The sequence below is a fragment of the Parus major genome, chromosome 3, assembly GCF_001522545.3.
Source record: "Parus major isolate Abel chromosome 3, Parus_major1.1, whole genome shotgun sequence".
In the NCBI taxonomy this organism is placed as follows: domain Eukaryota; kingdom Metazoa; phylum Chordata; class Aves; order Passeriformes; family Paridae; genus Parus; species Parus major.
Window position 1 is genome coordinate 87,345,459 of NC_031770.1, and position 25,299 is coordinate 87,370,757.

General features: G+C 36.9%; 1 protein-coding gene across 1 annotated transcript; it reads left to right on the forward strand.

The window, feature by feature from the left end:
- Nucleotides 1-4,163: 4,163 nt before the first annotated feature.
- On the forward strand, nt 4,164-23,933 carry LGSN (lengsin, lens protein with glutamine synthetase domain). The gene is made up of 4 exons (XM_015620724.2): nt 4,164-4,224; nt 11,097-12,093; nt 20,637-20,815; nt 22,399-23,933. The coding sequence occupies exons 1-4, from the start codon at nt 4,195-4,197 to the stop codon at nt 23,596-23,598; spliced, it is 2,406 nt and encodes an 801-aa protein (XP_015476210.1). The 5' UTR covers nt 4,164-4,194; the 3' UTR covers nt 23,599-23,933.
- The last annotated feature ends 1,366 nt before the right edge of the window (nt 23,934-25,299 follow it).

A 25,299-nucleotide genomic window follows, 5' to 3' on the forward strand; every position in this document is an offset into this window, starting at 1 on the left:
TTTGCAAATCTTGATGCTGACTAATATAACAGCTGTGAAAAAAAGCAAAGAAAAAGACCCCGTGATAGAAGCTACAGTGATGATGTAATCATGGCAAGGCACAGGTAAAAGAAGAAATATATCCTGTTGGTGAAGGAACACATTAGGTAAGATTTTCTTGAAGGGATTCCAATGTTCTAATTTCTCATTTGGCTTTCTGATACCAGCCTTTAGGTATTAGTACAGAATTTTGTAAGTTTATTATGGTGTGGGACAGACTTGGTGAACACCTGCTTTTGTCAGCCATGTAATTGTCAGCCTTGGAACTGGAGAGCTCAAGGGTCTTTGTCATAAAAAAAGTTCCTGCGATAGGTCTGGCAAAACACATTGTAACCTGTGTGTCCCCACAGTACTGTGTAGTGCTGATGGTAGTTGGCACTACTCAGCTGGCACCAGTTTGGAAATTTCCACATGCTATAAGAATACTTAAAAAGCTTTTTATTCTGAAGGTTTCTGAAATGGGAGAAAGCATTTTTTAGCAACAGAATGTAACTTGAATGTGTTAGGAGAAAAAAATGACTTCCTGGTGGATGGTCCAAAGACTGATTCTTTGCTGTTTAAAATGAAATTAATTCAGAGTATACAGAAGTTTTCCCCCATGGAGAACCAAATTAAAAGGGAGGAGAGTACAAGCAGTGAAAATTTCAACTTTTTAATTTTTTTTGGAAAATACATGAAAAAACACCCTTTTTTAAGTAGCTGGAATCAGTAGTTTTGAGCCACGATGACAGTGAAGCCTGTCTGAAGGTTCCCATCAACTCACCAGCAGATCATTCCCCTGAGCTGGCAGTTGTTTGCCACAGTAGCTGTCACCAGAGAAGCTGGTTCTTTTTTTTTTAGCTGCTGAAGGGCTAGTAATAGGATAATGAGCAGTTTGCACTTTCTCATTAGCATTTATTCATCACAGACAGTGCATGCAAAGTGTCTGTAACTAAAGTATTAAGTAACCACGTTGTGATATTTGTTCTGTGTTGTATTTCTGAAGTGTCTAGGCTTTTTTATTGGTATTTGATAAATTGTGGTTGAAGCCCTGCATATTTAAATTAAATAATTATACAAGCTCATGGGATCACTTCTACATTGTCAAATAAAGGGATTATTTTGTGTAAATCTTTGTTTCTCCTCCAGAAAGCACCTTTTTGGGCTATTCTTCTCAGGATCCCTTTCTTGTGATATGAAAATGTTAGTCTGCACTGTACATGCCCTTGAGGAATTTGGTTTACTTTTAATGATAAAAACTGTTTTGTAGTCAGTACACCTGGAAAAGAACATTTTTAGTATAATTATGCTAATGCCAAATTAAAACCATCTCAAGGCCTCTTAGCAAGGGGAATGAACTTTGCTACATCTACCTGAATCATTTTAGGACTGGAAAAGGTTCTTCTGTAATGAAGTAGAAAAGGAGGAGGGGTTGAAAGATGGGACAAGCATTTCAGGACAAGCCTAAGAGGCAGGTCTGCTCCAACCCATGCCTTCTATCTGCCAGGAAACAAGGGGTGGATGAGCATGGCTGGCTGTTCCTCACAGCTGTGTTCCTGATCAAGCTATAAATATTACACCATACATTTTGGCCCTTTCTCATTGGCCAATGCTAAAGTGGGTCTTCAGGAATTTGAAATTCATCACTTATAATCTATCTCATGTAGAATTCAATGATAAACATAAGATAAACATAAGATAAACATTTTTCCATTAATTTTATCTCTCCTTCTCTCTATTGTCAGAATACTTCTCCCTCTTATGATGTCTTCCTCTGGAGGTTTTTTTTTGTAAAGACTGTAGAGAGCTTTTTTTAGGAAGAATACTCCCATATCCACTTGAAAGCAGGTTTTTACAAAAGCTTAGTTAGAGAAACTGCTTTTTTGAATTTATATATAAAAGCCATTTTTTATAAACCCCTGGATTTTTCTCTTGAGATACAGTAGATTTATCTTGATTTATCTTATTTCCCAAAGGTGGGAAGATGATGAGTACTACTGACCAAAAAATGCTCTTTGCAGTAATCTGTGTGTTGTGGTAGATCTGAAATGAGCTTCCAACAGTTTTTGGATCTGATTCTCAGATTCTCTAGTCAGCACAGTTTTTCTGAAACCAGCAGTGTCTTGCAGGCAGATCTGCCAGAGAACACTCTCCTTCTCCTCTTTCACTCTATCCACACAGCAACACAAAACAACATTTTTTTTTAAGAGGACCTAATAAATACTCGAGATAAAAAGAGTTGATTCTTCCAGCATAATGAAAAGATTGTTTCTTGCTAACGATGTTTGCAGGATTGGTGCCTCAGCTATACTATTTAAAGCAGAGGTTGCTCTTTTTTGTCTTTATGAGCTGTTCAGCAGAGCAGAATAAAACAGAATGTGAAGTGTGCTAGAGATGTTTTGTACTTGCAAGAGTGTAATGAAGTTAATTAAAAATATGTATAAATTAATCAGATGTACAATCATATAATAATTTATTTTGGATAGCATCTGTGGTAGTTATCAGGATTGATCTGCCACTTAAATCAGAGACAACTCTGAACTTGTCTCCGTTTACTCGGGGCATTTTGCAATCAAATTCTGAATACCTCCAAGAATGGATATCCCACAGCCTGTCTGGGCAACCTGTACCAGTGTTTGACCACTGTTGTTATGAGGAATTTTTTTCTTGCTCTGAAAAATTAGATTTTTAACCTCAAGTGTGTCTTTTTTAAATTAAGAACTGAGGTTGTTCCTGCTTGCATTCAAAATTACTGCTGTCTGGCCTCTGCCTCTCAGACAATTTGGTGTGAGTAGTCCTGCTCAGAAATGTCTTGACATAACTCATCCTAAGAGGCTCACAAGCAACTCTTCCATGGCAAACTGTAGGTTTGTGACAGCTGTGCATTGTCTAGAAAAGGAACCGTGCAATTGTTCTTACTGTTGTATGACGGCAGTCTGAGGCAAACATCTTTGAAAGAACTATTCTAAACACAAAATTCTGAGTTCCATGCTATCTGTCTTGTGGGAGCCTGGTCCTATTGAATGGTCTGGGTGTCCTGGTGATTTTTTTTAATGTGTGGGTGACAAAACATCAAGACTTATAAGTAAGCCTATTTCTTGAATACTAGCAAACTGCCAGTTATTGCCTACTCTGGTCTGTGACAAGTGGGGCAGTTCAGAATGGGGTAGTTACAGAAACTGATGGAGTCACAAATGTAGGATCTCTGGCCTACAAGAAAAGGAATGATTTTCAGAATCCCAGTTTGGATATTGGAGGCTTATATTTATGCACTAGACTGGTGATGCCCAAGATATTTGTGAATTATAGTTTGTTTTCTGCTTTTTTTTGGTTTTTTTTATTAGTATTAAAGTAATGACAAACCTGAGTTTTCACATAACTAAATGCCAATCTGAACATCATGTTTACTTTAATTTATTGAGTGATGGATTGTCAGGTAGGGTTGCTGTAAGCACAATAATACAACCATCCTTTAATTTTATGTCATCCAAAGGAACTTGAATGAATGAAATGTCAGTTAAAAGCAGTCCTTTGAATATATATTAAACCTGAAAAATAATAATAAAAAAAAGACAGAAAAGTTTAATTATCTAATCTTTGAAATATTTTTAGATATCTAGTGCAAAAAACGACCCCTCTCCAATTCTAATACAACCAGATGCATCACTATTAATTTACAATATGAAAGCCAGAATAACTGGCTGGTGCTGCATGTTGTTCTTGCAGTGTACTGTGCCTTTCAAATCCCTGTTCATGTGCCTCAAAAACACACTGCTGTTATAATGCCCAGTATAGGTTTTACCTCTAAGGAGCCTAACAATAGCTTCTATTCCAGAATAGAAATGGCTTGTTACATGACAAAAGCCTTTTGTGAGAAGAAAAGTTGAGCAAACCAGTTTTATGCTCAGCTGTCTTTGTTTCCAGGCAGGCAGCTCATAATGTGTGTTTGTCAGTTTTCTACTTCCGCGCTGTTCCAGAAAGCAGTGCTCTTGGGCATGACTCGTTGAGGTTGCCCTTCATGGTTCATCATCTGAGTGGCCTTCTGGGAAAAGAACTTTACAGCAACTCTGTTTGAACTAACCTTCATTGTGTCTGTGCCTATAAATATGGGATATTTTTCTACTAGATTTTTACTAGGCCATTTCTAATGGTGACCTGAACTAGAATGAAGTGGACATGAACAAAAAGGAAGATCTTACTCAGCAGGTAAGAGACTGATCATGAATGATTTCTGAGCAGATATATGGTATAAAATACTTGCATCTACCTCAAGATTTCAAATGGGTGTGGTGTACCTTTTGAATTATGTGCAAGGCTCTTCATGCATGTTGAACATGGTCTGATCCTGAAGGAAATGAAGGTCAAATAAAGAGGCTTCTTGTTTAAGCTGAAAACAGTCCATTTGTTTTAGAAAGCAAGGGTGAGATTTTGACTTCCTATTAGTTTCATTTATGGCTTTATCAAATGTAACAGAAATAGATATCTTAAATCTGATCCTATTAATGTTATTGGGGAAACATATTGGCTTTGACTTCATTAATGTAAATTAAAGCACTACAGTCTATGCATCAGGATCTGACCTGGGTTAGAAAGTGACACTCTCGAGTGAGGCTGGTGACCCAAATGGAAATGCTTTGTTTCTATATATGTACATTTTAAAACAGATTCTGGACCTGAATTCATGCTTTTGTGGTCCCAAACCACTGTGAAGGAAGGATCAGCTTGTTAATTTTGAGAGTCTGCCTTATTTAGGGATTTTCTTTTTAACTGTGCAGGTAGCATAGTCAAGGAGAAGTAATTGCAAATAATATTGTTACAAGGACAACTCCGCTGCTTTGAAGCAGCAAGATAATCAACAACCTTGAGAAGCTTGTCTGGTAATTGCATATGTAGTATGAGGGCTTTGACTGGGTGTAACAGACAAAGGCAGATGTTAGATGTGAAATTAAATAGCAAAATATTGTGAGCTAACCTCACTCCATTCATTTTCACATGAAGGATATTAGTAATCTTGAGAATATTTAAAAGTTTCAAAGAAGAAAGGAGACTTTTTCTGCTCCGCATGTTGCCACACATCTCCCTTGACCTATGACAAGTTTGTGCTTCAACTTCTCCAATCAAAATAATGAGATGTACCTAACATTTATGCCACTTTCACATCCTTCACAATGAGGTTTTCACAGCATTAAATCACTCTCAAAGAGTCACTTTATCAGACAAGGTCACTGAGGGAGAAATTAGTCACAGCAATATCTTGACAAAGTATGTGATCCTCATACTTTCTTGCTTACAAACAGCCAGTGTCTGTTTATTGTTGCATGCCTTGTTCTAGCACTGCACCCAAGAGCTAAAACCTCTCTCTGTGCTTGGAGACACTCCCTGAAAATATCTGTGTTGTCCTCACTACAGCTCCATGGCCAGACTCTGTCCTGGTTCAAATCTTTGTAGCTCCAGTGACTCCAGTGAAGCTTCATTAATTCCCAGCAGTAGATAATTTGTTCTTGCATCCTCTGCTCCTTTGCTGCCTGGTTGCTGGGGAAGCAGCAGGGCAATGCTTTCTGCCTGCCAGGGAAAGGGGCAGGGAAAGCACTTGGACACAGAACTATTTGCTTTATGGGTATTCTTGTGTGAGATCTTAAGCAGCATCTCCTGCTGACTTGGCTTCAAGTGTTTGCAATTCATTACTACACAAAAAGATTAAATAAACTTGATGTACCAACCTGGGAGAGCTGTAAAGTGTAACCTGGTAACAGCCAGACTGGGACAGAAAAAGTTCCTCAGCATTTAGAATATGACAGTATTTGAAACTCTGAAAAACTTACTATTGAATTACAACTGGAAAAAAGTTCAAACAATGTGAATAATGTCCCATGTCAACATGGCATGAACAACATTTTTACACTTTTTTAGACCGGAAACATTTAATTTCAGTTTTTCAACAGTGTTTTATATGATTAAAAAAAAAAAAAAAATCAAACCTAAATGAAGCAATTAACTTTTCATAAATAAAATATTCATCCAACCAAAACCTGTATATTTTTTACTTTCATTTTAGTTTCCCATGTTTTTCTACTTCTTGGGCTTACCAGTTTTTGCCATTTAGATGTTCTTTGCAAAAATAATCTTTCATTCTTAAGAAGTCTATAGCACCAACTCAAAAAGATCATCACAATTTGACTTCTTAACAAGCAGTTAATGAAATTAAATGAAAAATGAGAACGTGACTTAGCTGCTACTGTATTTTGTTGGAAGCATGCATCATTTTTAGGTAGTCTGCAGGAGGAACATTGAGTTATTTTGTTGATTAGGCATACTAAAGCTCCTGCTAGAGTTTCATCTTGCCTCTTTCACCTTTTCCTTTGATAGAAATCCTTCTGCAGCTATTCATCTGCAGTTACTCAGAGCTCCTTTTAAACTAACTCTGTTTCTCTCTTTTTTTCCCCCCTTTTAAATGCTTTACTGACAATTTCTTTTTCTCATTTCCATATCTCTTTTTGTCAGTATGTTTCTGAGAGAGGTTTATACAATACAATAGTTTTTGCAGTCTTGCCTGAAGTCATGACACAAACAAAAAGTAGGAGAGAAATGGAAAGTTCCCTCTGCAGCATCTGAATTTGCCACACAGAACACTGCACATATGTTTTCAGTCACCTATATATCATTTTAAGGCAAAAGTTCAAGAATTGCCCTGGATTTTCACCTGTTTCACACACCACAAACCTCAGTATTTGTTATTCCTCCCAAAGGCAACACTTTACATTTCCAATGCTCTCAACTTGGCAGGTTTACAGATGAACTCCCTTTTGGCAATGTTGTAGTTCATGATATAGTTAGTGCACCACTCCAGAGCTGTACAAACCCCCAAAATGAGCACAAACTGATTAAGAAAAATTGCTTTAGGTTTATATTTTCTGTGTTACCACAAGATATACAATTTCCCTCAGATGTAGAATCCTGGTTGCATGCCAGAAATGGCACTTAGTTTGGTTAAGTAGAGCAAGAAATTTCTTCTGCACAAGCCCGAAATATTTGCCTGCTGCTACTGTCCTCTATTCTCTCCTCTTCCTACCTGCATGATGCCTTAACATGCTGCTGTAAAGCTTAAGTGTAGCCCTTACCTGTTGATAGTCAGAGACATCCAGACTGTTGTGTACTCAGGGTCCCACAGCAGGCACGTAGTGAGGATGAGTAAAGCTGTTATTTATGAGTTGAGATTATCCAGAAAAGGAAATGAAGTGTGATCCAGCCTGCTCTTCCTGCCTCTTGTGGGACTTGCAATGGTCCACCTCTACCTGAAGCCTCACCAGGTGCAAACTCCAGTGCAGAGGGGACCGATGTATCAGCACAAATTGCAGCCCTGGCACAAGTAGACCTAACAGAAATCAGAACTTGGGGAAGTACCAATAAATATCAATGAAAATTAACATCTGGTAAAACTTTAGAAAGAAAAATCTAAATCTCAGCTCTGTTACTTAATGTGGCCCACACTGTTTATATTTTGGAGCTGATCCTTCTGGCAGGAACTTTTGAATTGCTGACAAGCGTTCACTTTGTAACACAGAGAAGCAAATTTCAGAGCTGCCAAAACCTCTAACTTAAGGTGCTAGCAAATATTTGAAAATCAGCAAACAAAAATTTATTGATACTGAAACAAATGTTGGGCAAAAGAACTTTAGAGTCACCTATTTCCTAATACTGTTGATGCAGAGCCACAAAAAATGTAGGAACATTCAGGAAGGAAATTAAATGTAGTCAGAATTTTTGCCATATTAATGCCATGACTGTTTTGCTTTCCTTTCAGCACAGCACAATACATGGTTCAATTAAGTTGTGATTTCTAGCCAACTCACTTGCACTGTATCTCCTTCAAGGCACTATTTCTTTTAACCATCTCCATCTTCTCTAGAAAAAAATAAATTAATTTCAAGAAATAAAAATTTAAACAGATAATTCATAAGTCTTATTCCTGGGTGGTCTTCACTCTGTACCCATGTACTAAGCTTTTTCTGAAGGGAGACATCACATAAACTACTAGACAAGTCTAAATCTGTGTTATATCTCATGCACGTGACTGTCTTTAATATGAAGAGATGTTGTAGTGGTACCTTGCAACAATTAGAATACAAATAGAAACATTTATTTCACTGCAGAAAATACTGTGAATAAGATGAAATGAAAATGAAAATGAAAATGAAAAATTATTTTTTTCTAAATGAAAGTCCATAATATCCAAGTTTATTTAGAAATTAAGCGTCATTTAGCTGCAAAAAATCACAATGTGCATTTTGCTGAGGACCTAAAGCAATGTGTAGGTTGTTCTATGTATAATTGTAAGAGTTTTGTTTATTTGAAAGTAAAAATGATCACTGTTTTTGTGTAAGAGTAATGGGTACAGTATTTCTTTTGGGTCTAAAATCAAACTGCTGTACCACAGCCTAATTCCTCATGGAAAATAAACCCTTTGCAAACTGCTATAGACACATGAGTTATTAGAGGTCTGTTGCAAAAGAACATTTCCATTTACAAACTTGCAAGTGATCAGTTCTTATCCTGATCATGTCTATTCAGAAGGAATTTGTTTTGGTAAGGATTATAATGTGGGGCTGGTATCTTGTGTTCATTAAATCCTTTAGAATGATTATTTATATGAATAAGCAGTTTTCTTACATTTTGCTGCTGACATATGAACAATCCTTTGATTTGCGTGACTCAGTAAAGGCATTAAAAAAAAGGATGAGCTCAACTTTCCTTCAGTGGTTTTGCTGAACATTTTTTAGAGATCTATAATATGGGTAACAGGCAAAAATTTAGTCTAATTTTAAAATTTTCAATAGCTATTAGCATACATTATAAAGCAAAAATGCATATGGTGTTATGATTATGTTGCTGGTTTTGAGTCACTCAAGGAAACAAAAGAATTCTGAAAACCCCATAAATTGTAAATTAAAATATTCTGATGATGGCAGCTTCTGCCACAAAATATATTGAAGCAAATATTTTTCATAAATTAATTATTAATTTCTTTATTACTATAGTCTTCATAGCTGGAACTCTTCTCTACTTTGTCTCAAAAATAGTGCTATATGTTTAGAAATTTAATATGATGAATCTTTTATTTTAAGACTTGTGTTTTTCCATTTGGCAGACCCCAGTTCCTCCACCCCTACTGTTTCTCCCCCAACTTCATTCCCTTTTTGTATTACTAAGGAAAGTATTAAAATTATAATTCTGAATTATAATCCGCTTTTGTCCACTTTGCTTTTCAAAAAAGTTGTTTTTTATGTTTCTCTTTCACAATGATACAGAGCTGTAAGAAATTCTGCATGAGTGAATGTGCAGGGATATCAGCAAACACCTAGAATTATTTTGTGGGGTATTATAGGTGTGTTATGGGAATAAACAAAGTCCTTGGATGAAGAAATGGGTTTGTTAAACATGAAGTGCTAAAACTGGAGTAGGAAGGGACTTTTGTTGTGAATGCACCAGTGGCTGTGTTTGATGGGCATCACAGGCATGTCTCTGCCAGAATGTGTGTGTGGGAGTTATGGGTTTGTCCTCCCCACAGAGCTGCTGGCCAGCTGCCTGCCACACCAGCAGCAGTGTCCCAGGGAGCTCCAAAGTAGCTGTGCACACAGCCTATCATGGAAATTTGGGGCAGGCAGGAGAGAGGGAGGAAACATTCCTGTGAGCTCTTCATTAGGAGGGAAGCCATAAACCTCCTTGACTACAAAATGATGGAGAATAGCATGGTGAGAAAATAGTGAAAAAAGGGAGGAATGATGAAGAAAAAGGAAAGTTGTTAATGAACTTCATGTGGACCATGTAGCTGCTTCATTTAATATGCACATTGGCTGCTGCTGCCTTTCCTTCTACGTGCTTTTGTCTGCCAACATAAATCACTTTTGCCTTACCCAGACTGGCATTCACTTTGCTTTTGTGCAGATCCCTTCTTCTGGAAATTCAGAAATTGGAGAGAGTGCAGACTATTCCTTTGTGGAAAAGGTAAAGAATGGTCTCATTCAGAGGATATCCCTTGATTTCCCAGTGTTTTTACAGGTTCTAATTCTAGCCCAACCCAAGCAAACATAGGAGTGATCCTATCTCTTAAATCCATACTTCAGTAGCTGTTCATTAGTAATGTAACAGTTTGTGATTGGCTATACAGTGATTTTGAGTGAACCAAGTTAGGGAGTCTTTTTTTAAGACATTGTGAGAGGAAGAATTCAATCACTATCTTGATAATTAATCACAATATTGAAATCAGTGCTATTTTTTTATTTTGAAAGTGTCTGTTTTTGATTTTCTATCCCTTTCCCTGTCACCATCAAATTAATCACACCTGAAGTAGGACCAGGATACTTAGGAGAGATGATGATCCAGATGCTTTATATGTTTGGGGATAATGCAAGCACATTAATTTTTGTAGCTCTGTTTTGCACTTTTTCTGCAGGTTTACATCCATTTTAAAATCTGCTCCCACCACTACAATATAAACTATATCAGTGCCATATATAAAGGTAAACATCAGGTTCTTTCTTTCCTGTTTAAACATCCAAATATGAGTTTTTTTCTTTTGAACACTGTTTTGAAAGTTCATTTTTTTGTCCAAAATATGTCCTGAAATTAATTTAAAAGTTTCTTATTTTCAGGTTTCAATCCTCACACTTATAAGAATTTCCAGTGTTCTGTGTTTCAGGGCTATAAATTTCCTTTATAAATACAAATACTTTTAATATGACCAGGAAGATTCTTAATTGTAAGTACTAAAGTACACTTTTTTCAACTTTAAAGGACATATGTTTGGCAAATTATATCACGCAATGTACTATTTCTTATAATCTACCAAATCTGCCCAAGAGCAGTATTATGAAAGTGTTTTCTCCAATTTTGTTCTAAAACATAGGAAAAAAAAATCTGTGAGATATTTTAAAGGTCAAAATAAATGTTCACAGAGACTTCCATCATCAAGAAGTAGTGGAAGTACTATAAGGTAAATGCAGCAGGTGGTAGTGCTCCATTTCCATGTTCTGTGTCATTCATGCATGTTGTTTGGTTGTGTATTTTATTGCTGGTTACAGAACACATCTGAAAGTGACAATGATGAAGTTGATGGCAACAATATATGTGGTTTCAGAAAGAAAAAGGGAATCAAAGGTCCTACAAAGTATGTTCCTCCTCTAGAAAATGAGAAGATGGAGCTGTCCCACACCTCAAAAATCCCAGATCCTTGTCCCCTTAAAGGATCCACTGGCTGCTCAGAACTGCCATCAGAGCAGCATCTCCAAAACCCCACTACCTTTCCTCCAGTACAAAAGGACAGAGGAAGTCATGACAACTCCAGTTCTGGCAGTGATGGTAAAGAAGACAGGCGTGGAGAAACACGAGAAACCCGGGAATATGCTGATACTGGGAAAAGAATATTGGGAAAAATGCATGAGGAAACAGACACAGCGGCTCAGATGAAGCTGCCCACGGCTGTGCAGCCTGTGAGGGGTGCAGAGAAAGGTGTCTGCACAGAGACAGTGCAGAGGGAGAAGGACAGTGAGCAGGCTGGGGGTAAACCAGAACAACGGGGTGGGATGGAAGAAAAAATTATCAAGTTTCATGTGACAAAGATGGGCTCCCTGGGAAGCGCTGCATCCATGCCAGGGAGCCATGCTGCCGAGTCCTTCAAGGGGGCACCTGGCATTTCTAAACAAAGTCTACAAGAGCTGAAAAACCTGCTGAGTGAAGGTCATCTGCCTTCTCGTGGGCCCAATTTCTGTGGCAAGGCAGGTGGCACTTTTGCTCAGAAAAATCTGAAACCCCAGGAGAAAGCAGCTGACAAGCAGGGCCGGCCCTTTGACGCTTTTAGTCCCCATTTTGGCAAAGAAAAGCAAAAGTATCTCAGCTTCCACAAGGAGGGAGTGGGGCAGCAGAGCAAAACCGTCCTGGTCCTCAGCTCTGCTGGCTCTGAGCAGCAGCACCCAGTGGGAAGCGATGTGGATCACCTTATTCTGGGACTACCAGCAGCTCCTACTCCTGCAGAAAGCTCAGCTCCTGAGGTTCAGTTTGACTCCTCCGCAGGCCTCGACGGTAAGGATTCTTAAACATCACCTGCTCTCCTCTTAAAGAAAATGCTCCTGTTGTTTTGTGGTGTATTGCTAAGCTGTGAACTTAAGTCAGAGCTAGTGCATGAGAGAACTGGCACCTGTGGTTTCTGTGTGATCAGGATGGATTGGATATTCTGCTCTACATCTATGCTGCTTTTTTTTTCTTTTTAAAAAACAAGGCATTTATAAAGCCCAACTGCCTGCCAAAAACTTTCACGCACAAGTGCTCATGTCTTTTTCACTAAAACTGAAATATTTCCTCATTTAAACTGAGTGCAGGCAGCATTTCCAAAAATTCTGCTAGACACTGCAAAGCTCTGGTGGCATCTGTGCTTCTTAAAATTTCTTTTTTTAAAAATATTTCCAGCAGTAGAAATTGCTCCCATGTAGGGATGATGTTTTCTATTATTTATCTTGTGAGAGAACTGGAATGCAAAAACATCTTTTATAAATTATATGGGAAGAAAAGCAAATGAGGCAGAGAGGATTTCCACTTATTTTCATGCTGCTCAATAAGTCCATTTTGGGAGTGTTTATGGAGACAATTAATTGCTACTAATAGGCTGTGATTTCTTTTTAAAAGCTTCTGGGCTAGCTGGATCAACAAACTGAAAACTATTATTAGCTGTGATAATGTAATGGGCTTGAACAGTTTGTTCTGTTTCCAGAAGCACAAAAACACCATTTTGTCAGTTGTATGAATATGAGATTAATACATTTCCATGAGCATCAGCCTGAGATCACATTATCATCTTTCCAGGACAGATATCTTTCCTTTTGACCTATCTTACTGATACAAGAAATATTAAGCTCTTCATTGATAAAATATTTTATCCATCATTAACTACATAAAAACCCCAAAAATAATATCAACTAAATGTTTACAATAATATTAATATATCCTGCTTTTTTCAGGTTCCCTGACAGATGGATAGAAACCCTGCTATAGATACTCTGAAAACAGACAATTTGAACATGTTGTTAGTTGCTGCAGGACTTCTTGGTAGACATTTTGTATTACCTGTTTTGAACAAGTCTGAAAAATATATCCATGAACAGTATCAGTGTTTACTCAAGACACTGCATGAGAAATACAAAGCTTGGAAAAGATACTTCACACTTGAACCATTCTCTATTCATGTCTATTAGAATAAGAAGGTTAGAGGATTATTTCTCAGCCTACACTTGATGCTGTTCCCTTTCCAGGCTACATTGTTTTTCACATTGATAAAGGATAGCAAAATTCATTATCAAAATTTTATCACTACTGTGTTATCATTGTCTGCAAAACCAGCAAGTATATTTTAAAACATAAGACTAATTATTCTTTGTCATAGCACCACTTACAAGGTAGAGGGAACTGATGAGATTAATTGTAGATTCCACAGGGAGATTTCAACCCAGTTGTAGCCACTCAACATGAAGCAGTTAATCCAAGCTTATTACCTAGGCCATAGAGACAGGCATTTTGTCTTCAAAGAGGTATTAGGGGTGGATGAAAAATTGATCACTGAATGTGGGTGTATATTTCTACTCAGTGGGGAAGAAGTCCTGTGATGATTAGGTTAGGTCATTTTTCTAACTCTGAGATGCCTAAAGCTACCTGGGATTAATCCTACCCTGTAAGACTGCTGGTAGTGATAGCAGAAAGAGACTTACAGATGAGAATTAACTATGAGGGGAGCTGTGAGAAAACTGTTTTGTCTCATCAGAAAAGTATTCAATATCAAACATTTTGGAATCTCATGGGGTTTGGATTCCATTTAGCTTTGACCGAACAAGTTGTAGGGCTCACTGTGCATTTCAACGAGTAAACAGAATGCACAGAAATAGTTTCTACTTAATTGGAACTTTATGTGTTCAAAATTAAATTTTCATTGGATACATTCAGTAACTTGAATGAAGAAAAGAAAGTTTTACATAAAATTCTGCACTGTTTAATGAGCCTTTGTAAAAACAGTATTTAATTGCTGCCTGTGGTAATTTATTGATTGATAAGATCAAGTCCTAAATATTTTCATTTTTTTGAATAAAGCATTATGTTAAATATTTCAGTTACCAAATTGCCTGAAGTCTTGGATCTAAGGATATCTTAACACTGAATAGATCTGAAATACAATCTCCAACAATTTGCAAGTTTTCAAATATTTAAACTTGCTCAAATCGGAAAACTTTGTCCAAAATATTTGGAAAAATTGCAAGAGGTTATATTTCAGATCCACTCAGTGTTGAGATATAGCCAAAACAGGAATATACTTTATTGTTATAAAAGGACACACTTAAGAGACAATCTCTAGAGATCAGCAGTAGAAGGTTAAAACATGTAGCTGAGCATCAGTGATTCAGAGGATTTATATACAGTCATGTTAGTTACATGGCTAACATCTCTCTAAAATGATAAATCCATGTATTTTTTCCAAAATTCTGGTTGGACAATGTGGAAATATTACTGCATGTGCATTTTGTCCATTTCTTGTCAGATTTTTTGTAAAATAAGTGCTTGGGAATGGGAAAAAAAAATAATAGAAAAGAAGCAGACGTCAGATTCTTGGATTAGTAAGAAAAGTGGTACTAGAACAATGTCAGAGAAACTGAAGATGAAGCTAAAGCTAAAACTCAGTCTAAAGTGCTTTTCCAGGGGAAGACAGAAACTAACACATGCAGCTAATTAGATGAATATACTGACAGCACTAACTTGAATTTAGAAATTTTATTTGCCAAAATATCTATATCTGATAATGATGTGCATTTCTGCAAGTTGGTCTGTAGTCATCAATTACCAGGTGCTTCTTAAGCCACTCAATGCCTGCAGTCTTGGGAGACAAAGAGGGAGGATTCCAATCAATAAAGAATTAGAAAAAGAATAAGGGTAAATGATGTGTGTAGTATTAAATAACCATTCATAGTAAGTATGTGCACACAGGATGAATTCATATATGTGCTATATGAGTAGTGTATATAGCACAAAAGGTAGGTGTATATTGACCTGTCTGAACTGAAATCTTACCACATGCTGCTCTGCATGTTACTAAATTAGAATATTAATATTATAGCAGTCAGAGAGGAGGCCAAAGGCAATAACTTCATTCAAGCAATGTGAAGCACCCAAGGATCACGATGCCCCACACTCTTGGTGTATCATCCCCTTTGACACAGGGATGTGGGCTGCCAGAGCCAGGGACTGCAGGTGGCCTCAGCAGCCACATGCACTGCATATGGGCAGAAGGATCAGCTGAGCCTGGTGACACCACACAGGCTGGGGAGAAATCTCTTTTCTGGACCTTAGCAAACAACATCACCCCCAGGCAGCTGCCAAAAGTAGGTCCTCTCAACAGGACTCATATTCTTGAGTATATGTCAAGTATGTGGCCCTGTAAATATGAGCAACATGAGACCAGGAACTGCTTGATAGAGAGGAAATTTTCTGAAGAAAATATGTTTCAGCTATGGCTGCAGGCACCAGCAGCTACCTAGTGACTGTTGAAATTTCAAGCGCACAAGAAAGTCTGAATATTCCAAGAATCACATGCTGACACCAAACACCGAATTCCTTTGTTAACTTGGCTTTTTAAAGAAAAATATATCAAGAAGACACTAACAGGCCATATTTCATACTTAAAAGTGGATTTTATCAGGCCTACAAAAAATCTTGTTTTCTTCTACAGTATTAACCTCACGTTCTTATGCTTGACTTGTTCAAAGCTCTTATTGTTAATAATGAGGCATTAACAAATGATGCTACCTCATATTTACGGACAGAATTTTGAATCCTTCAGCAAAGGAAAAGCCTAGGCTTTTCTCTCAATTGACATACAAAAATTTGCTCACAAATTCTGAACCAAATTTCAACTTCCCATGTAGTTTCACTGTCCTCTGTGCTCCCCTGGAGGACACATGTCTGCCCCCATTGATTCTGCTCAGTAAATCTAGTCAGTCACAAGGAAATATAAATGGAGACTCCTTGGGAGCTGTAAGTGGACAGTGTATAATCTGGATATAAGAGGTCACTTCACAGTCACTGTCTGTGCTGTAATTCCTGCACCATAACAGTGTCTTACTTTGGGACTTAGGACTGTCTTTTTCACTTGGTACCCTTTTCCACTTTGTATTTTACACAATCTATGCCATTCTTGAAGTTCTCCTAAACATTCTTGAAGCTCTCCTAAAGTGAAGAACCAAAGATACTGTTCCTTCATGTTCTTTCCTCATGCCTTATCTGTGGTTCCACAACATTTTTCTTTCCTCTATGTTTTGAACTGAGCTGGAGCATAGCAGGGTTGAAGCTTAGCTCCTTTCTAAACCTTCTTGGTTGCCCTTATTTTCTGTTTGAAAAACCCATCTTTTTTGTCTTTTTCTTTCCTTTTCTTTCTGAACTAAGCTATATAAAACTCAACTTTTTTTTTTTTTTTAATTTTTTTAACCTAACAGACTTTAGTCCTTTATCTTCCATACTAATAGCTGAAATCTTCCTCCTCTGTGACTCTGTATGATTTAATCTATATAAAAGAAAAATGCTCAGACAGGACTTCATCCAGTCTTTCTGATCTATTTTGTCCTCTCTCAGCTGAGATTCACCTCATCTGTCTCTGGTATTTGTCATAAGCTAGTCATTGCATGACTCTGTGTGAGAAAGAGGTGTATTCAGATTGTAATTATTCCCACCCACTGGAGATACTTACTTTACATAACAGTTAAAGGTTAAAAAAATTATTAGATTGGACCTAAGGGAAATGCATTCTCTTGTTATGTCTGCCAGCTGCCTCTCGTTTTACAACATGTTCATGAAAAGTTTAGTCCTTACCTTCAATGCTGCACAAAGTCTCTTTCCTAGTTAACCTTGTTCCAATTTAACGTAGTGCTGTCTCATTCTGGAATTATTCAAGGCCAGGTTGGATGGAGATTTGAACAACTTAGTCTAGTGGAAGGTGTCCTTTCCTTTCCTGTGGCATAGGCACTGCAACTAAGGTTTCTTTCAACCCAAACTGTTCTATGAGTCTCTTGATTTTTTTTTAAATTAGGACAAATATTTTTAGTCCAGAAGGGACTTCCCAGTTTGCAATAGTGAATGCCTTGGCTCACACAACTTTGCTCAGTGATTCCTTCCCTAAATCCAAATTTTCTGTTTGATTTTGAAGAAATATAGGTAATAAATAATTTAAATGGGAAATGCAGACAGAACCACAGACAAATAAACATTAGGTTCTTTTCCCCTGTGTCCTACCAAACTGATGTAGATATTTAATGATCTGCTTAAAGAAAGATGGGCAGTCTGGATTTCTATATTTGATTTTTAAAATGAAAATCTGAACAAAAATCTGAGCATCTCATTGAACTTACATGTTTATTTAAGGAGATTTTCTGAAAAGCAAGATGCTCTTATTTCTAGTCACCCAGAAACCTAGAGAAAAAGCTATACTCATGAACAGAATCCTCCCTTAGAAGAATGTAAAACTTTTAGACGGTGATTCTAAATCAGCTAGGTCTGTCAAATATTCATTATCACCTCTAGTAACTAATGCTCTGAATAATGACTATATGAACTGAGTAAAGACAGAGTACTCAGTTCCCTACTGTACCTTTCTAAACCTTAATAATTATTGGCATCATGGGTGTAGTTTGACAGTGATTTATGTGGCTACCAACAAAATATATTTTGGGTCCTATGCAGTGGAAAAATTAGCAGCTGGTAGTTATACACTAAATATTACTTAAGAAATAAATCCCTTCTCATATTTCCAAAATCAATCAGAGGTGACATTTTTATCTATATTACAATTTACAGAAACATTATTTCAATGAGAAAGCTAATCTGGAAATGATATAAAAGATGAACTCTAAAAAGTATGTGAAGGCTGCATGACTGTTTCTGTTGATTCTAAAAGATTTTGGAAAAAGGCTCTTGTAGATGAATAAGTGTCTTTTGACTAGCAGGGTGTGTATGCACTGGCATATAGAGTAACTCCAGGCTAATACTAGACAAATATATAAAATTTATTCTCATTATTTAAAAAGATATATTTTTGATCATAAAAGACCAACCAGAGAAGACAAATTCTTGTTTCTTTAGTTATTAATTTGTGCTTTCTTAATGTTCTATTGAAGCATTTTATGTTTATGAATTTTCTGTTAATGTTTGTTCACATAATGGAATTATGTATTTATTTAAATAACCTTAGCTTAAAGACACACACATATGTAATATTAATATAACATTTATATGACATTTGGAAAATCATCTGCCATTGGCAGATGTTTAAATTAAGTATATTTGTAGCTATATTTTTAAATTGAATTTATGCACCAATAATATGAATGCACATAAGTCCTGTGGTTTTCTTAGATAATGATTTATATAATCTATATCTCTCAGGAATACTGTTTAAATGAATTAATTGGATCAGAATTAAAGTTGCTTTTTTTCATGATTCATATATTTTTGTCTGAAAAATATTTGTTCAGTAGATGAAAATGTAACAGAAAATGTTTCAGGACATTTTAATAAATACTTGCAAAATTTACTTCAAAAGTTGACTGATGTCAAGGGTTGTCAGCCAAGCCTTACTTTGAACAATACAATGACATAAAAATCTCAGTGTGACTGATGGTGGACAGAAATGTTTACCATATTTTCCAAGGAAATTAAACATGTATAAAATAAAGCATTGATCACTGCTTTAAAGGTAAGAGCTTCAGATTTCTGTCCCTGGTGTTAAAAAAACTTCTCTTGATATAAGCTTTAGGAAGATTTTCAGAGTCTTTTGAAGTTTTATTAATCTATTGAACAGCCACAGTTTATATCTCTTAATAAACTTCTAGATAATGGTCATGTTCATAAAAAAGTCAAATCTGGTAAATGCCATAAACCCAAATGTTGTAGAACAATATTACAGGACGACTGAAGTGGTATTCAAATAACTTGGTGGTATAGGCAAGACAAGGCCAGTCCTCCTTGCTCGCTCTTGTATTTTGGCAGCATCTGTAACAGAGCGAGTGTTACACAAAGCATTCAAACAGGGCTTCCTTATTTAATGCTCATTTTTTAAAGGGCATGTTGCCACAGTGTTTATAGAAGACAGTAAGCGGGGGGGGAAAAAGCTATTTCCATAAGGAACTTAGAGATGAAAGAGACCAAAGGGAAAGATGTCATGATATCATGAGGAGAAGTGAATGAGGCAAAATTATTTTCTTTCTATTCAGTTTTTACTCTGTTCTCCTATTTACTTAAATGCTGTGCTTTCAGCTGCCATTCCTCACTGAGCACTGTTATTACTTTTCTTTTTCTTGCTTGGCTGACCAAAAGTATCCTCCTTGCCACCAAAGCTGGAGGATGCTCGAGTAATACTCAAAGATTCTGAGCAATCTGTGACTACAGATGGATTTGTGGCCCTCTCAGGGAATAATCTGACAGCCTTGTGCTGGGCCAGCTGGTGAGCTTTCTCACAGCCCTGCAACTGGCAGTCCTACTTGCCCTGAAGGAGAAAAGCTGTGTTTGTGCCTGCTGGCTATTGCTAGAGGAGATCTGCTCTAGTTTGGGTAATTTGTGACTGGAGGGATTAGGATTGCTCCCACCAACCTTCAGAGTGCCTCAGCATGAATCTTTGAACTTTGACTTGAAGGTTGGTGGTGAATGGTTGGTGTTGTATATTTGAAACATCTGCAAAAATTCATCTGCACACATCTTCAAGAAGAATGAAGCACTTTTCTCCCTGAAATGTGAAAATAAATATATTTTTCCCAGTTTTTTGCCTGTTAATATAAAATTTTATTATTGGTTGTTTTAGTTTATTGTACTAAGTGAAAATTAATGCCTTATGCAGTTTAACTTGAATAAAAAATACATAGATACTCAAAAGAAAAGCAGGCTGAGAGATTCAGGTTGGTGAAAGGAAGTTACTGTGCCCTTCTCTGTTCTCCATTGTTGAGTTATACTCAGGTGTTACTGCCTTCATGTCAAGGAGTTTATTAGAGTCCTACAGCTTCTGCCATACAGTTGATAAGACATCTCCATAATAGGAAATGCACAAATGCATAAACTTCCCTTAAAAATCACTGCCTGTGCTGGAGAAGATGGCAATCCTCCTCAAGAGACCTTGAGAAAGGTTTAGTAGAAGACAAGTGCCCTTTCTATTATGTCTCTGTATCAACGCACTTTACAAAGCCATTGAAGAAACAGCACCTGCATTCTGTCAGTTTTCAGTGGGAAATAGGTATCCTGTTACTGCTTTTGCTCCTAAAAACACTCAACAAACCTCAAACAAATAAGTTCCTGGATTTATCATGTGTTTTCTTATTAACTTGAAAACAAGTTTAAATTATGGACAATTCAAAAAATTAAGGAATTTTATACAGGATGTCAGGGAAAAATAAGTGTGTTTATTTTCAAAACTCTTTCATGATCTGTATCTTTTTCTCATTTCTGTTTTTACACTCCATGCCACAATTTCCTACTATTGAGCTTCTTAGGAAAACAACCTTATTCCAGCATTGGTTATTTTGTTTGACATGAACATTCCTCTTCACTTCTAGCATTCAACAGAGACCCTGATGCAAACGGCCTCGGAAACACAGCTCTCCTTTACCTGTTCTCTCATATTGAATTTATAAAGCAGCAGATGGCCAGGGACAACGTGCAGTTTGTCAGGTTTGAATCAATAGACCTCCATGGTGTGTCAAGATCAAAGAATGTTCCTTCTCGATTTTTTCAAGTAAGTTTTTTGGTTTCTAGTTGTACATTTTTGTGTTTTTATGCCTCCATCCTTAAATTATATTTTTTTTCAAACTGCAGGCAGTAACTCCAACTTAAAACAAATTATCTGTTCCCTCCCCTTGCTCATGTTCCCAAAGAATCTAGACTACTTTCATCATCACAATAATTTATTCCTTTTTTCCTCCCAATTAGATAAGGCTAATAATTTCAGTTCTTTGAAGTTCTAATAATGTTTTCCCTCAGAAATATCTTTTCAGCTTTAACACATTATAAATACTTTAGTTTTCTGAACACCTCTAAATTACAAAATAGAAAGGAGTAAACCCCGAAAGAAATAAAATGAAAATAAAATCATTTTAGTTACGAGAAATTTCATATTTATCATTAAGATATTAAAATATCATGGAGTTGCACAAGGACTTAACAACAATATTTGCCACAGTAATGATTCAGGAAATAAAAATCAAGTTGGGAAGCAGGATAAATTAGGTAGCAGTGTTCAAGGAGGGAGAGGTACTGCTATGGGGTAGTCACATTTGACACCTTTTTCAGTGCCAAATGGACAGCTTAGACATCTTGGAGCAGAGTTCACCAGAGTGTGCAGTTTTGATTATGGGTATCATCATTGATGCTGTTGACCACCACATGCTCAAAAGAAGATTTCATTAATTAATTAATTAATTAATTCATTCATTCATTCATTCATATTAAGAGAAGCCACCATATGCAGTTTCCATCTGGATATGCAAAACTGGCTGTTTTCAGCTCTGAGCTTGCCCTTTTCTGGGCTTGTTCTGTCTCCTCTGCTCACACAAATGGAAATTTTTTCCCTTAGAAGAGTAAAGGTAAGATGTAAATATGAGCCAAATTTCACTTGACAACTTGGCCTAATTGCAGCTTTCATCAGAAAAATGTTTGATCATAAGGTTGTAAAGGTGGTTAATTGAAGGTAGATGATCCCTCCTTGGGGTCTTACCCGCATTTCATTTTCATCAGTTGAAGGTTTCTGTTCAAATGGAGAAAAAAGTTTATGAGATTTTCTTACCTGGAAGTGCTTCCCTGCATTTTACCCCAAACTCTTTAAGTCTAGAAAGTGAGACTTTTCTGTTAAATGTTGCATCTGAAAAACAGTATTTAAAGAGAAGTAACAGTCTGAATTGAACTGATATGAGTCTTGTGTGGTCACTTGGGTCTATGCAAATAAAATGGTCAGAGGGTATAAATAGACCACCTATAGATAAAAGTGTGACTTTCAAAGTGTGCATTTAACTGGTGATACCTATAATTACATAAATACCATGCACAAAATTGTTAAACAATTTTTTTGTCCTTTATGGAAATTTAAAAAAATAATCATTGGTGTCATAGTTTCCATACCAGTCTTGCAGAACACTGTTCTGTCTTATAAAGACACAGTAATTGGCTCTTACCCTTCACATCAGGGATCAGTGCATTTTAGTGTTCTTTTATGAAAATATCATTGTTCTACCTCAGAATCTGAATTTTACATCTTTCATATACATAAAAATACCATTGAGCTCTTTTCTGGTTCGGTAACATGTCATTCTGCTCTGTGTTTAGGAGAAAGCAATTCATGGTATTGCCATGCCCAGAAGTTACCTTGAACTGACTCTGAATCCTAAAGATAATGAATTAGATTACATAAATGCAACCAATTTCAATTGTGACATAATTCTCAACCCTGATTTATCAACGTTTCGAATACTCCCCTGGACTGAGCAGACTGCAAGAGTGATATGTGATTCCTTCACCGTGCTGGGCGCCCCACTAATGACCTCCCCAAGGCACATTGCCAAGAAACAGCTGAGCCAGCTTCAGGACAATGGTTTTTCTTTGCACTCTGCATTCACTTATGAATTTTGTATTTATGGCATTACTGAGGTTGTAAATTCAAAGACAATATCCTTTCCTGCAGCCACAATACTAAATAACCATGACCAGACTTTCATTCAGGAGCTCATTGAAGGAATGTATTATGCTGGTGCCAACATTGAAAGCTTTTCTTCTTCCAGTGGGCCTGGGCAGATGGAGATCACTTTTCATCCAGGGTTTGGCCTAGATGCAGCTGACAGTGCCTTCACGTTTAGAACAGGCCTTAAAGAGGTGGCTAAGAAGTACAACTACGTGGCTAGCTTTTTCTCAGAATCAGGATTCTACAATTCAGGGGCTCTATCACACAGCCTGTGGGATCTCAATGGCCAGAAGAATTTGTTTTCTGCCGGTTATGGAGTTGAGGAGCTCTCAGAGCTTGGAAAAAATTGGTTGTCAGGTCTCTTGGCACACACAGCAGCTATTAGCTGCTTGATGGCTCCTACCACCAGTTGCCGCAAGTCTTATTCTAAATACAGCAAAGAATCGAAAGAGACTGTAAATGCAAGATGGGCATATAATGATAACAGCTGTGCCTTTAATGTCAAGTGTCATGGTGGAAAAGGCACTTACATAGAGAATAAATTAAGTTCTGCTGCAGCAAACCCATACCTGGTCCTTGCTGCTACCATTGCTGCAGGTCTGGATGGAGTAAAGAGAGGACTCAGCTATGATGATATGCTTGAAGAAGAAAATCACACTGGTGATCTGAAACATTCGTCGATCCCTCTGAAACTAGAGGATGCTCTGGTTGCACTTGAGGAAGATTCCTGCATTAAGGAAGCATTAGGCGAAACTTTTATCCGATACTTTGTTGCTATGAAACATTATGAGTTAGAAACCGAAGAAATGGATAGTGAAAGGAATAAATGCCTGGGATATTTTATTTAGAAGGAGCACTCTTCTGTAGTGGTGCTGTGTAAATGCATACAGTGAGTGGCTAAGATTTTTGAAATTCGTACATATATTTAAAAATGTTTTAATGCTTTGGGATTTTCCCGCCCTCCTTTGTATAGTAAATTGTAATTACATTTAATTGTCCATGTACATTCATGGCAGCACAAAGCTGATATATTTATGCAATAACATTAACAGGCTTTAAAAAACAGGTGGGGTTTTTTTTGGACAGATCTGCTGGTGAAAAGAAGAAAAGAGAAGGTGAAATGGAGAAGAGCAACTATGCAACTGTAACAGGAGTATTTAAGCTGCAGAAAAGTGGGAGTGATTGGGACAGTGATGAGGGGTGGGGTTCAGAACGGGGGAAGGCAGGGAATTTTGTGTTCAGCTTGGTTATGATATTTGTTCCAGACTATTCAGTAACTGATGGGTTGCTAAACCAAAAGAATATGAGTTTGATTTAAAACATAAGCTAGAACAATGAACACTGTAGAGAGAGGGGCAAAGGACTGAGGCTGTAGAACTTGAGAGGCAGGAATCTTAATGGACATAAAAAAGACAGGATGCATTATATAATAATCTATATATCATGAATTCTGCTACTTCATAGAGTTTTCAAGAATTATAGTTAATAAAGATACTAAAAAAATCAAATGGTGACTTGAAGAGGGAATAATTCATAGAAAGTCAGCAGTGCCAGGCCACTGTGCAGTAAAAAATGATCTGGTTTTAGATCTGTTTCGATGGTTAATGGGTTAATTCAGATTTAAATGGCAAATGAGGAAAAAAAGGGAAAAATGCCAGAAAATTTAGAGCTTAAACTGTGCTTTATTTTGAAACTTGATTTTATCAAGCATGAAGAAGATAACTGAAAGGAGAGGAGCAGAAAGAGTAGGTTGAAACCAGAATGAAAGAGGTTGAAATAGAAAGACAAAAAACCCAATCCCAAAATTAAAAATGGCAGCTGGTATAAAGAAAAATAACTTTTTAGGAATAGCAGGAGGTGGGGTTTAGATTTGCTCTTTATTCTTGTTGCTGCTGTCATCCTTTATTATTAAAGATAATTTGTTTCATACACCACCTCCACATTAACAGTGATTTTTGGTGTTCTTTATCTTGTCACAATATTTTGGTCTGTGTGTAGGAATTTGTGAATGGAAGAGTTTGGTCATCAGTGGAGTAAAAACAAGATTCAGTCAATGCCTCTGTCAGCTTGCAGAATTAGGAAGGTGTGAACAGCAATCTGCTGCTGGTCTATTGATGGATCTTCCATTCTTCCCCTACAAAGCATTGTACTTGAAATGTAACACCTGGTATGCTAAAGCTTTTTGTGTGATTCCAAAGAACTCATTTTATACTTGGGGAGGAAGAGGAAATAAAAAAATTAAAGAAACATGTTGAATTCCCTTGTTTCAGTCTATGATTTGATTCTCTCTCTTATTCACATGATACATTTTTGAATGCCCAATTTTGGGGGTATATAGGGGGCTAGTTTTCTTTGCTACAGGCTAATTTGAATTGGCCAGGTCTAGCCTTGCATTTAAGCAGAACTTCCCATTCTGAAAAATGTTCTTGTCTTTGGCTGCCCAAGCACTTCTTCAGAGGCTCTAGAAATTTATCTTCTCTCTTTCTGGTTACTTACCATTTTCACAAGCTGTTGGCAGAAGACACACATAAAAATTATTCCCTTGCTCC